Source organism: Hipposideros armiger, unplaced genomic scaffold (assembly GCF_001890085.2).
Source record: "Hipposideros armiger isolate ML-2016 unplaced genomic scaffold, ASM189008v1 scaffold_201, whole genome shotgun sequence".
Taxonomy (NCBI): Eukaryota; Metazoa; Chordata; class Mammalia; order Chiroptera; family Hipposideridae; genus Hipposideros; species Hipposideros armiger.
Genome location: NW_017731551.1, coordinates 1,105,619 through 1,118,705, shown reverse-complemented (window position 1 = coordinate 1,118,705; position 13,087 = coordinate 1,105,619). Strand labels below are relative to the sequence as shown.

General features: G+C 48.6%; 1 protein-coding gene across 4 annotated transcripts in view; it reads left to right on the top strand.

Annotated features, from left to right (window-relative positions):
* Window positions 1–13,081, top strand: part of CREB3L2 (cAMP responsive element binding protein 3 like 2) — a 201,843-nt gene extending 188,762 nt beyond the window's left edge. For 3 of the 4 annotated variants that reach the window (XM_019653275.1, XM_019653272.1, XM_019653274.1), the window contains exons 9-12: window positions 5,509–5,608; window positions 5,890–6,016; window positions 7,286–7,502; window positions 8,935–13,081. In XM_019653275.1, the coding sequence (XP_019508820.1) occupies window positions 5,509–5,608; window positions 5,890–6,016; window positions 7,286–7,502; window positions 8,935–9,010 (520 nt within the window). In that variant the 3' untranslated portion in view covers window positions 9,011–13,081. The remainder of the gene's footprint in view (window positions 1–5,508; window positions 5,609–5,889; window positions 6,017–7,285; window positions 7,503–8,934) is intronic. The other variant, XM_019653273.1, reaches the window with a different exon arrangement.
* Window positions 13,082–13,087: the final 6 nt, after the last annotated feature.

Below are 13,087 nucleotides of genomic sequence, written 5' to 3'. Positions count from 1 at the left end.
AGATTCAATAAGAAGTGTGTATATAGAAAGGGCCTGGTCTATAGCTCCCAGCACAGCAAGTAACTGGCAACCACCAGTTTATTGTTTTTCTGTGTCCTGGTTTCTGATTCCAGTAGAAAATTAGGTACTCACGTTTTTCAAAGTATAACATGCAATAACTGTATGACTGTTCTGTGTGTGTGTGTGTGTGCGCGCGCGCGCGTGTCATAAATGAAGGAAACAGAAGAATACAAAATTAAACCAAATACAAAGAATCCACGAGTGTGTTGATGCATTTCCCAGTTATTATAAGAGTGTGTCTCACACTCTCGGCTACTTTTGAATGTTTTGCCCACTTGCCTCTGATACGCCTCCCAAGATATAGGATGATGCTTTATTTTGGGCAAGGCTGGCAGCTTCTTTTGACTGCTCTTTTGCAAGGAACTGCGTGAGGACAGCCACTGAGTTTATTTTTACCTCTCACCACAGGACACAATCCACATTTTCAGTTGAGTGTTGGACACTCCGATTTCACAAGTTGTGAAAAAAATCTCTTGGCCCAGATAAACATTTGCTAAGAGTACTCCTTTCTCTAAATTAAGACCTTGCTCCTGGAAGCCCAAGAATTCATTAAGCCATAAGTAGCCACGGTCACTGGTGATGTGGGATACAGGGATACACTGAGCTTTGAATGCACTTTGGGGTCTATCTTATGGTTGACTTTTTATAGCTTCGTTTTAAAATAGTTCTTTCATTTCATCTGGATGGCTGCCTTCTCTCCAGCCAGGCTTTCATGCAAGCATGGTAACAGCTGGCATCCATACTGTCATTGCTGCCATGGCATCTGTCCCAGTGGCATCAGGGAGAGGACCACATCATCTCAGACCAAACGTATCAGTTACGAGGTCCCAGGCTTTACCATAAAGAGGCCTGGCCTCACCTGTCACCAGTGGGAAGAGATAACAAGTGCTCTTCAAAGGTGTGTTTGCTTTAGCACACCCAAGGTACCGCCGCAGGGGATTCTCTCATTATTCTGTTAGCTGATGAGGTCAAGGGAATTACTTTGACCAGCAGCCTAAACTCAGGATGTAGTAGTAACTTGCACAGAGCAGTAGCTCCAAGGTGGAAACTCAGGTTTCTCTGCCCTGGGAGGCTTCCCCCCTGGTCCAATGACTGTGTACCAGTGGAGCAATGCGAAAGCCATCTCCTCAGCTCTTTCGTGTCTGACAGGGGACAGGCCTTCTAGTTTGCATCTCCCTAAACAAAGCCCAGCTGTGACTTCCTGACACCTGAAGTAGGGCAAAGAGCACCCCAGATGCTTTTATCTGTCACTTGCATTTATCTTGGTGTATCTGGAGACATGCCACAAAAGGTTCCTGTGCCCTTATTGTTTTTATCTGCACCATTATCACTGAAACTTTGTTAGTAGGTGTCTGAGACCATCGGACTGGGTTTTATTGTGGCCTTTCCATCTGTGGCTTGATCCCTGTTGAGAATAATCTTTTCATACCTAATTGTATCATTTGGTTGTGCTGTTGTTGATATGCTATTAATGTCACTGGAGTTAAGAAAAATCTACTTAACTAATAAGTGTTTTGGGTAGTAATTTTATTAGATTATCGATTAGGGCACCATGTTGTATTGTGTTGGAGACTCACAAGCTATGGAGTCAGGTTTTGGTTTGCAGCTCAGGTCTTGAATTTACTAGTTATATGTCTTTGAGGCAATTAATACCTCAGTGTCTAAAGTTCCTAGAACTCAATGAATGGGCACTCGATCATTGTTATTTTTCTTTCTTTTTGACGAAAAAGAGTGTTTCTGTTGTATGAATGTATATGAATTACCTAAATGTTATCGGACCATAGAAATGTATCTAGAATTTTGGGATGGGTGAGCCAACCCGCTTTCTTCGGGTGAAGTCACTCACTGTTGCTGAGTGACGGGGGCCTTCATAGCATCACCATTTCCACCATCAGCTCCGTCCACCTTCGCTAACCAGAGTAAGAGAAGCCGCAGCGAACAGCACGCTACACATCACTGTTGCTTTCCACCAAAATTCCAAGCTCAGAAATCTATTTTAAACTACATGTTTGCTCATCTTATAGAGTTGGCTTATGAACTGCAAGAAATCAGGGACCCCTAAACAACCATTTTCATTTGCAGGGGATTCAGGATATAATTATCTCTGTGTTTGGAGAGAATGTGCTGATGAATGCCAAGTAAAGTGCCATGCACCCCCTGAGCGTGAAGCCTTCCCCGGTGCCCAGCCAGACTGACACGGTCCTTCTCCCACACTTGTAGCACTGGGCACCTGTAGGTTGGGGTGACCACCTAAGGCGTCCTACAATTGGGGTTTCGGCATGCCTGGTCCGCTGTTAGGACACACTGGGGAGCCTTCTGGGAGGCTCTTCATTCCAGGGAACGGGGCACCAGGCCTCGTGCCCGCCACCAGAAATTAGAAGGGAGGCGTGATCCCGAGCATCATATAGACTTGGTTCTCGGAGGTTCATGCTCTAAAGACTGGGCAGGAGCAGGGAGTGGGCAGAAGAAGGACATGGAGGAAGGTGGTGGGTAATGAGGGACCGTTAGTGAAAATGGCAATGGCGGTTTCACTTTAAAAGCACCTGAAGACTCTGGAGCAAAAGTAAATGGCTTTGGTAATATCTGGAAAGCTGCTGCCTAAGGGAAGCCTGCGTGGGGCACGTGCCCCACCGTGCACAGAGCACAGCTGACCTGCGGCACCTCAGCTGCCAGCACAGGCAGCAGGAGCACCCCGGGGGAAGCTGAGGTGCTCAGCAGAAGTGGCAGCCATCATTCACAGATGTGGCTTTTCGGCAGGCACCCCGGGAAACACCCAGGGAGGCCCTTTTCCATCGTTTGGCTGCAATGAAGGCCTGATGACCTGGTGCCATGGGTGGTGGCCAGAATACAAGAGAAAAGTGTTTGTGCCACATGATCAGAACATGGGTCTTACCTGTGGGCTCACCTGTGTGTCTGCCCCAGGACTTCCAGAAAACAGCAGGGAGAACTGAGTGGGGGCTTTGGGGCTGGCATTATAGATGGTGGTCAATAAAACGCGTGCTCCTGGCAGCTGCATCTCGGCTCTGTGGGCCTGAGTGCTCACCCGGGGAGTGGGCAGGGCGGCCGGTCACGCAGCTCTCAGTTTGAAAAGGCGGCTGTGTTAGTGGGTAAAGATGGAGTGCCTTTGGGAGGTGCTGGGAGAGGAGACCTAAAGTGGGACGAGGAGGAAAACAAACTTGCTGCATCCTATGATCATTTAGTTGCAATTGTTTTCCAGCCTTTTTGAGGTATAGCTGACAAAATTATAAGCTGCTTAAATTGTACAACATGGGGATTGGATATACACTGTGAATGTAATCCCCACACTGAGTTCATTCACACACCCAACACCTCACTTATTTACCATTTTTATTTCTAATTTTTTTGGGAGAACATTTAAGCTTTACTCTCTTAGGAAATGTCAGCTACACAATGTGGTTATCAGCTGGAGACACCATGTTTTACATTAGATCCTCAGTTTGTACCCTTTCACCAACCTTTCCTTATCTCCCTTAACCCCCTACCCCCGACCACCACTTTTCACTTTTCAACTTTCTATGAATTTGACTTTTTAATTTTTTTAGATTCCACATATAAGTGATACCATGTGGTATTTATCTTTCTCTGTCTGACTTCCTTTAGCGTAATGTCTTCAAGGTCCATCCATGTTGTCACACATGGTAGGATTTCTTCAAGGACAATTTAAAGTAATTATGCGATCGGCATTTCTTCGGCATTTCTAAGCTTTGAGTAATGTACAGAAATCTTTTAAAGACCATTGCTTAAATATACATGCACTTGAACTAAATTTCATGTGTTCATACCTCTAGATAACCATATCAAGCAAAAATTGTACAGCTAAGTACTAAAAAGACCTCCATATTAATAGGATTTAAATTAACGACATTAGTTAATGGGGTGAATGACTTTGTTTTGCTTAAATTAAAATCACCACCCAAGGTAAAAATGCAGTGTAGATGGGACCACACAGGGATTTGGGGTTCAGAAAGCCTCCACAGCGTGTGCTGGGGGCGGCTTCCACTCTGCCCCCACTCTTAACCCATTTAACTGCTCAAATTGATGCCATTCTATGGCTGACCTGTCCTTAATCGGCTGAAACCCAGGAGAGCTCTTCATTGGCACTTGCCTGGGAGATGCTGCATAGCCCTGGGACAACCTGCTTGTCCTTCTAGTACTTGAAAGTCTATTCAGGCGATAGACTGCGGTGAGAGGGACGTTACCTATGAGAGTCTGGAGTTCTGCACACGAGTGATTGGCTGATGTTTCCCAATGGGCTTGTCTGGCTTTCCAAAGCTACATCACAGCATGATTTTTTCTGAAAATCTTTGAGACTGAAGGAGAAGGACCGGCGTGGAAAGTCTTTCCTCTCTGCCTCGTGCGTTGGGTGTGGAGAGAAGGTCGAGGGAAAGGAGAATTTCAGCTCTGCTCTGCTCCCACAAAATTCATCCCAAGGATGCTGGTTCAGAGGTGTGTGTGTTGTCAGGTCCTTTTCTATGGCTCACAGGGCCCAGAATTTGTAAAGATTTTCATCGCCTGCTCTTTCTGTGACCTGATGTCACATGGAGCAGAATATCCTATTGTCATCTCAAACCCTTCCCTTTGAAGGGTGTGCATGGTTCTCCAGGTTCAGGGCCAGAATAGCTCTTTTTTATTCTTGCTCTCTGTCTCTTCCTGAAGGAAGACCCAAGTCTGTACCAGAGGATGGTTTCCGAGATCTTGGCTCTGAGCCTGTGTCCAGCTGAGTAGGCTTCTCTGCTCGTTTATGTTTTGGCGTCACTTCTGGTGGTGGTGATGCTGTGAGCCTTCAGGGGCCACGGGCGTGAGATGCCCACAGCTATTTGCCCCCCAATCCTGCTTGTTTTTCCTCTCTCTCTCTCTCTCTCTCTCTCTTTTTCTACCCCCACCCCCCCTTCAAGCCTGCTGACTGAGTGACTGCGGTTCAGCGATAGCGTTGTCATTTCCAGTCACGGCTACCACCTCTGGCCATTCCTCTATTGTTCTCTACAGGGCAGTTTCCTCTTTTCTTTGCTTTTCTCCTTTCTTGCATCTTCATCAATGTTTTTCTTGTTGGGTAAATGATTTTTCTTTGTATCACCAGCACCAGCGGTCAGGGTGGTCTTTTTCCTTTTTTTTTCCAATGGCTTGACAGACAAGTCCCGGCAAGTCAGGGAAAATTTGGGGGCATTCACCTCTTACTCACAGCAGCACAAGAACTGGATAAGCTGTGAAGCTGGCTGTTTCTGAGCCCCTGGTAGCTCTGCAGCACGGGTGCTGGCAAGGCATGGGTGTCGCCATCTTCTTCCTGAGGGAACTTTCCCTTGACACTCTGTTCAAATTCGGGCACACAAAGTCACAGCAACTGTCCTGGAGCTTGGGGGCAGACAGCACTCAAAAGCACTGACTCGTCTCTCAGACGCCCTTCATGGTCCCCATTGCTTACATTTGCAGAACGCTCCTTCAGCAACTGCAGAAGCTTCAGACTTTGGTGATGGGCAAGGTGTCACGCACATGCAAGCTGGCGGGCACGCAGACTGGCACCTGCCTCATGGTGAGTTTCCTGAAGGGACAGCTCCAGAACTGCCCCCACCCAACCCCCAGTCTCCAGTCTCCCCTGACTTGCCAAGTCCAAGCAAGTGCCGTGAGGTGGAAGGAACCATGCTTGAGGCTGTTTCTGGGCTCTGCTGTTACCATGATTGACCTGTGGGTGCAGCCTGCTGGCCTGATGGTGGGACGTCTGTCTCCCTGGGCCTCCCCGGTGTTGCAGGTCTAAAAGTTTGCTCCGTGGCTCTTGGAACTGACAGCTCCCCGTGTTCTCCCCTCTCTCTGCAGGTCGTTGTGTTATGCTTTGCCGTCGCATTTGGAAGCTTCTTTCAGGGCTATGGGCCCTATCCTTCTGCCACCAAGATGGCGCTGCCCAGCCAGCATTCCATGCCAGAGCCGTACACTGCCTCCGTGGGTAAGACCGCACTCAGCAACTGGGGAAGTGTCTTGTTTCATTTCTCTGGAGCTTTCTGAAAGCTCCGCTTTCTGAAGGGAGTCTGCTGTGAAAGTCTAATTTTTTAAAAGTGGTAAAAATATAGCTTCTCCGTTGAAGGGAGAGAGGAGACATGTGGGGGTTCTGGTGCCCAGGCTGCTGGGTCTCCCCTTGTGCCCCTCCCCCACTGGGAATTCTCTAGAGCACAGTTTGCAAACTTGCATCACATTTTCCGGGAGTTCCTGTGTTTCTGCCTCCATGCAGGAGAATCATATGTATCATAGTAAGAGTTTATAAAATGAAGTCAAAGTCAGTCTGTCTTACAAAACGTTATACCCAAGATTTAGAGAACTTGGAGACTCAGGTGTTAGATAAGAAGTATGTGGTAATCTCACCTAGGTCATCAATCTCTTTTAAGTATGTCGAAAATAAAGAGGTGGCATGCAGGGATCGTAATCCATACACTAATACATACACCCCCTAAAATACCACGTGTGGAATTGGGGGTATTGGGTTTGGATTAGGCACGGTTTTGCAGTTCTAGAAGGTCTGTGGTCTTCGCCAGGCAGGTGTACCCCTGCCAGGTGTATGACAGAAATGCTAGTATTGTAACCAAATAATTTCAGTGGCCTCTTGGGAAATTCTTTTTTCCTTAAAGGACTATGTCGCTAAATTTAAATGGAAGCCAACGAGAGCATAGTTTCTATGTTGTGGAAAATTGCTACAGAGCCATCTAGCGATGTGGTATCCTATAAAACAAAAGAGATTGTCCCCGCTGTCATTTGATTTATGGCTTTGGCTTTGTGTCTTCATGCCAGTTTCTAAATGAAAGTGCCGTTTCCTGCCCTTGCACCTTCTCCCCACACAAGACCTACTCCTTGGGCATGCTTATTTTAGCTGGGTCTGGACATCTCCAAGCGTTTGACTCGCATTCTCCACGAATTGTTTCCCCCAGATGGTGTGGGGTGGTCAAGGAGGGGAGTTTTATTTTCAGAGCAGTGAGGGTGGCAGTTTGTTTCATGTTTATTTGCTTTTCTATTGTTCTTACAGCACATTGGTATAATCCTTTCAATGCACAACACTCTGAAACCCTGAAGCCTTTCTGAAAAGCCAACTTCAGTTGGTCCCCTTAGTCCCGGGCAACAGGAACCCACGAGTGGTCATGTGCCCCCATCCCTGGGCATCGAGTGAGGGGACCTGGCGTGTCCCTGTGTTGTCGCCCTAACACCCGCTACTGTGCTCTGTCCTCAGTGAGATCCAGGAACCTGCTGATCTACGAGGAGCACTCCCCGCTGGAGGAGGTGTCCAGCCCCACCCCGGCTGGGGAGCTCGGGCGCTGGGACCGAGGCTCTTCCCTGCTCAGGGCGTCGGGGCTGGAGTCCAGGCCAGACGTGGAGCTCCCCCATTTCATTCTCTCGAATGAGACCAGCCTGGAGAAGTCAGTGCTGTTGGAGCTGCAGCAGCACTTGTGAGTCAAATGGGCCCAGATTCCGCTCCCCTAATGCAGCGATGATGGGCAGTGAGTCAGCAACTTGGACTGCCAGGCGGAGACTCCTCCACAGGCCGAGTCCGGGCCCTCGGCCCTTTCAGGACCCAGGACTCTGGTTCATGCTCTCCAGCCTCCCTCCCCTCAAAGCCACGTCAGGAAACACACAGCGCAGTCACAGCAGGGTGCATGCCTTGCACATGCAGCCTCTGGACACCTTCTCCACCTTCCTCCCAGCTACAGAGACGTGTGTGCGATGCCACACGTCGATTTGTGATTCATACGTAAATAAACCTGCATTAACTATCATTATATAATGATATGTTTATATTGAGGGCCACCGTTGGAGTGGCACTGTGCATGTTTCTCTACTGAAAATAACATGGCTGCCAGGTATTGTTATCATGCGAAGAGAGGTACCTGGGAAGGCCAGACAGTGGGCAGAGGAGAGCCTGTCTGCATTCACACGCCTGGCTCTGCCTGGGGTGGCTGCTGATATAACTGAACTCTGCCCCTGGGCCTCCCAGAAATAATGCTATTCCAGTGCACATGGGAGCGATTCTGTCTCCACTCCGTCAGCTTCCTCCCTTCATGCTGCGGGGAAGGTTTGTCATTACCTATCTTCTACGTGTCTGCGTTATACGTGCATACTTAACATGGACTAGCACATACCATTTTAAGCACTATGCAAATATACGTAAATGCCTTTAAAACTTGACGAGGTTAGGCATTATTATGATTCCAGTTATAGAGAAATTGTAGGGCTGCCACTGGGAGCAATAGAAGATCCAGCCTCTTGATTCCCTGGCTACTGATATGAGTCATCTCCTTTCTTAGCTCAGCTATTCACGGCCCTATTGAAATCCCACTTATTCTGGGATGTCTCCTAGATGCCAGAGCCCATATATGCCTCCTCCAAATACCTAGAGACTTTCTAGGCATTACACAATGTAATAACATATTTATTTTCTGTTGTACATCTATTGTTATTTCAAGTTAGTTTTGGTTTTTTTTTTGGGAGGGGGTGGTGTTCTTGTTTTGGATTATTAGCTATTCTAGATCAGGAATCAGGCTTGATCGTTTTATTCTCTTCTTCCCAGAGTCTAGCATAGGGCTAACCATCCTGAGTAAATACGGTAATTTAAAGCAATGTATGACAAACTTCCGTGTCTATCGTCTGGGTGGGGATGTCTCCCCTTGGGTGGGGTTGAAGGTAGGAAAGTGGGCACGTGGGTAGGCTGGTTGTGGGGACTTAGAAAACAGAATTGCTTCTCAATGGGAAGCGACAAGAACCATGCTTGGACCAGCCCGCCAAGTTGCAATCAAGAAATGATTGTGTTGTACTACCAAGTGTGAGAATCGTAGGTGACAGGCGGTGGCTAAGTCTTCTTTTTCCCTTTTGCTGCCTTCACAGGGTCAGCGCCAAACTGGAGGGGAACGAAACACTAAAAGTCGTAGAACTCGACAGAAGAGTGAACGCCACCTTCTAGAGAGGCGCTCCCTTCATTCTGCTTTTTTCTCTTCACTCGACTTGTACGTCCCCACACCACCTTTGCCGTAAGCTTTTCCTTTTTCCTGCCCCATCCGGATGAAGACTTGGAGGAGCAGTGGTGGCCTTGGATGGGAGGACAGCCTGGGACCCCCACCTGCGGTGAGAGAGCACCTTCCCTGCGAGTCCCACGTCCCTCCCTGCAGGAGGGAGCCCCTCCCTTGAGCTTACTGCCATAGGAAATTATTTTAGGGTCAGGTGGGACAAGCAGGCTTGTTCCTACAGATAGTGCCAAAAAGATGCTCCCTGATTCTCTTTGAAGAAGCGATGACTCATGTTCCGTTGAGACCCAGACTCTAACTACAGAAATACCAGGATGCCCGTTGGGATCTGGCAAAGCCCATGACTGGTGTTGTGCCTTCCTCCGCCTGGGTCTCCCGGTGTGTCCTGCGCCGTCCGCCCCGGAAGTGCCGGGGTGCCCAGTGAGTGCCCCCTGCCGCTCTGCTCTGTCCAAGCCCTCAAGCCCTCGCTGATCATCCTCCGATCGTCCTCCGGCACTGGAGCGAGGGCATGCCCTTCATATTCTCAGGCCGCAAGTGCAATGCCTGAAGGAATCAGGCTTCTCTACTCCAGGCAAACCTGCCCCATCTCGTCGCTTGTAGGACTTCTCCATAACCTGTGTCCCCACACGCCCATAGTTCCGCTTCCCTGGCTTCTCTTCCCCATTTGTAAATAGTATTTATTAGCTTGCCGAGGCTTCCCACTGGCAACCACAGCGAAGAGGTCCGACGCCTCCCTCCAAGGTACCCCAGTCTCCCGCTGGCCTTTGGCGCTGGAAGGACAGCCTAGGCTCTGGGATCCCCAGTCCTCCAGACCTGTTTCATTATTTCTTCTTCCTCTTCTTCTCCTTCTCCTTCTTCTTCTTTCTTACTGGAGGACTATCCTTATAGTTGGGAAATCCCCATAAGCATGTGTTCTTCTACAGAATGAACCCAGAGGGGAAGGCGGAGCGATGCCTTGCTCAGGCCTATGGCTCTCTCTGTACCGTCACAACAGAGAAGGAAGCCCTGTCCTTGGCAACAGGCACTTCGGATGATCTTGCTGGCTTGTCCCCTCACACCGGCCCCTGGCCCCTCCTCCCCTCCTCCCCGCCACCTCGATTTACCCTCCTCTCCTGCCTCAGCCCTGGGGTTGGGCCTGAGGTCTGGCCCTGGGGTTGAAGCAGGTGACATTTTTGTATCCACAGTCTTACCTTTTATATAGTCAGGTTTGGTTACGTTGCAGCTCACCCAAAGAGACATAACCTAACCCCCAACCTACTTCATTATTATTATTTTTTAATGATTAAAGTAACTTTTGTAGTTTTAAAAAATTCTTTTCCTCTTTCACACAGATAAGAAATGGAAATCGCCTTTTTATTGTATAATGTAGAAGAGCCCTCTTAAAGGTTTCCCCTAGCTTGTAAAAGAGCTTGTATAGGAAATTTGCTCACAGTTTGTATTTTATTTTTAGTATTATAGTAGCCGAAGGGTCTTTAGCTTTGACTCCTCTCTGTCTGTCTCTCTCCTCTGTATACTGTCATTGGAACCTGTACTTAAGAGGGATAAAGCCCACACCTGAGCCTTCCATTCCATATCAGATACGGGACTTGGTGTCGTTAACGTTTGCTATCATACGTCCTAGGCAGATCTGTGTTTTGTGTGCCCAGGTACATAGGGGGCTCACTGTCAGTGATCCTTTCCTCTCCCCACTGTGATGGAGAGACTTCCAGACTGGGAGAAGGCCAAGTTCATCTTCTCAGCAGTGTGTGAAGGCTGGATTGGGACTGCAGTGGTCCTGGCAGCCCTGCCTGCCCGCACTGCCCCTTACATTGGCCAGGGAGCACTCAGTCCACCTGGGCTGGGTGGAAACAGGCGTTGCTAGCCTGCCGCCTGCTCCTGCTTCTCTCTGCTCCCTTCTCTCCTTCTCTCCTTCTCTTCTGCTCTAGATCCTTCTGGGCCTGGCTGGTGTCTAGCAACCACAGGCCACTGCTGACCCATCCCTCTGTTTAAAATGTCATGTCATTATCAGGCACAGGCAGCTGTGAGGGCCCAAGAGGGCAAAACGATAGAATCAACGCAAATAGTATTTGGACGATGCAAAAGAGAAGGTTTCGTATTTAAGGGCAGAAGAACAGAATGGGTCAGCCTCGCCACCAGCTGCTCCGGAACCAGGCCATGTTTTTAAGGCCCCTGCATTGGCCAGGATGGATAACCAGCTCTTCTAAATGAGGAGGGAGACGGGACAGGGCGGCAAACTAATAGCCCCCATCCTCGGCACCTTGAGGATTCTTTTCTCCCCTATCAACAATCCTTGCTTGATATCACTCTCTCTAGACCTCCAAACAGCAGGGGTCCCTCTCTGGGAATCCACTCTTCCAGAACTGAGTCTGTACCTACAGTTATACGGCATCAGGCTGAGAGCTCAGATGGCCATTTTAAAGGGGTTCCAAGAAGCAATATTACTATTGTTTTGAGAAAACACTCTGCCCTCCACGCCCTGCTTGGGTGAGGAAAGGAAACTGTTATCCCTTTAGGAGGATGTAATGGGGCCAAGAGGACTCCAAAGGGTTGGGTAATAGCAGATGGGTTCCAAATAGTGGGTGCATGTACATTTTCTGCCCCAGGGGTAAGCCCACAGTATCCGTGGTTCGTTTCCCCCACAGAGAAGTCCCACCGACTAGTCAGATACTTGATTGGCCCTGATGACTTCAAATAGTGGCAGGTATTGGCTCCTGAATTTCACTTTTGAAAAATACGGGACTGCTAGTGCAACCAAGAGAATATAACTACGTTAATGATACATATATTAATTATATTTTTCATCATGCAAACACGTTTTCCTCTTTCCTTTCTTTGACTACCCGAGTGAGGGAGCTGTCCTGTAAAAATTCAGAGAGTATTATTTTTTTTAACTGGATGAGACCTGAGTAACCTAGAGCTCTCCCCACCCCCAACCCCCCAGGGTGGTTCTTTTCAAAGCTCTCGACTTTGCACTTAGAAACGGATACTGAAAATGAAAGGCCTCAGTGCCAGTTTTAGGAGAGAATTCCTGTGAAGTGTTAGGACTCCGGAGCCTCGCTCACATAAAGAGAATGTTATATAAAAATCTGACAGCTGAACTGGGTTGCTCCTTTAGGGCAAGGGTGGGGGTGAGGCTTGACACCAGTGTAGGCAAAACGAGGCAACCTTTTTGTTTATATAAATGATTTTGATTTGGAGACCTAATTTGAGGATTGCGAAAGCAGCTTTCAGCTCAACTTATTTACAAACCAACGCTAAATGCCCTGCCACCTTAATTCCTAAATCTCTTGGTTTAGCCTGACTGCCAACGGCGAGGGCTATGACTCTCATGGGCGCTGAGTCAGTGCCCAGGATTTCTGACATGAGTGTTTTATTAAAAATGCTTAGCCTTTCGTGGCTCCGTCCTCCCATGTCCTCAGCCCAAGCAAAACCCCAGCAACCGAACCCGAGGCCTCTCAGGGCCAGCTCCTCTGAACACACCTGTCACGTGAGATGAGTACTTGAGCACAGCGCACACATGGGGACATCCCGCGGAGGAGATGGACCACCCGTGCTGCCCTGGCTGACACGGGATGCTGGAGATGGAGGAGGAGGCTTTCAGCCTCCCCCTTGTCTGCCAGGGGGCACTCATTTGGTTCTGTTGAATCCAGCCTTTGAGGAACATTTTCTAAAGGCACCAGCCAGCCTGCTGGCAGTGCGGGCAGGACCTGTGGAACCACTAACGGGTAGTCCCCAGAGAGAGTCATTTTATTTGAATGCTTTTTAGCTGCGACAATTAGGAGACATGCGATAGGATAAATCCCTCTGGGAGGGCAGTTAGAAGAGAGAGCAGGGGCCTGTGAAGTGGGGCCTGTGAAGGAGCCAGAGACAGATTTCAGATTTTCTGTTTGTTTGTTCGTTCATTCATTCATTCATTCATTCCTGAGAGTGCTGCCTGAGGCCCTGGAGAATAAGGGAGCTGAGGAAATATTAATAGGTCTTTAAAAGACACAAGTGCTGGGTCTGTCTGTCTGTCT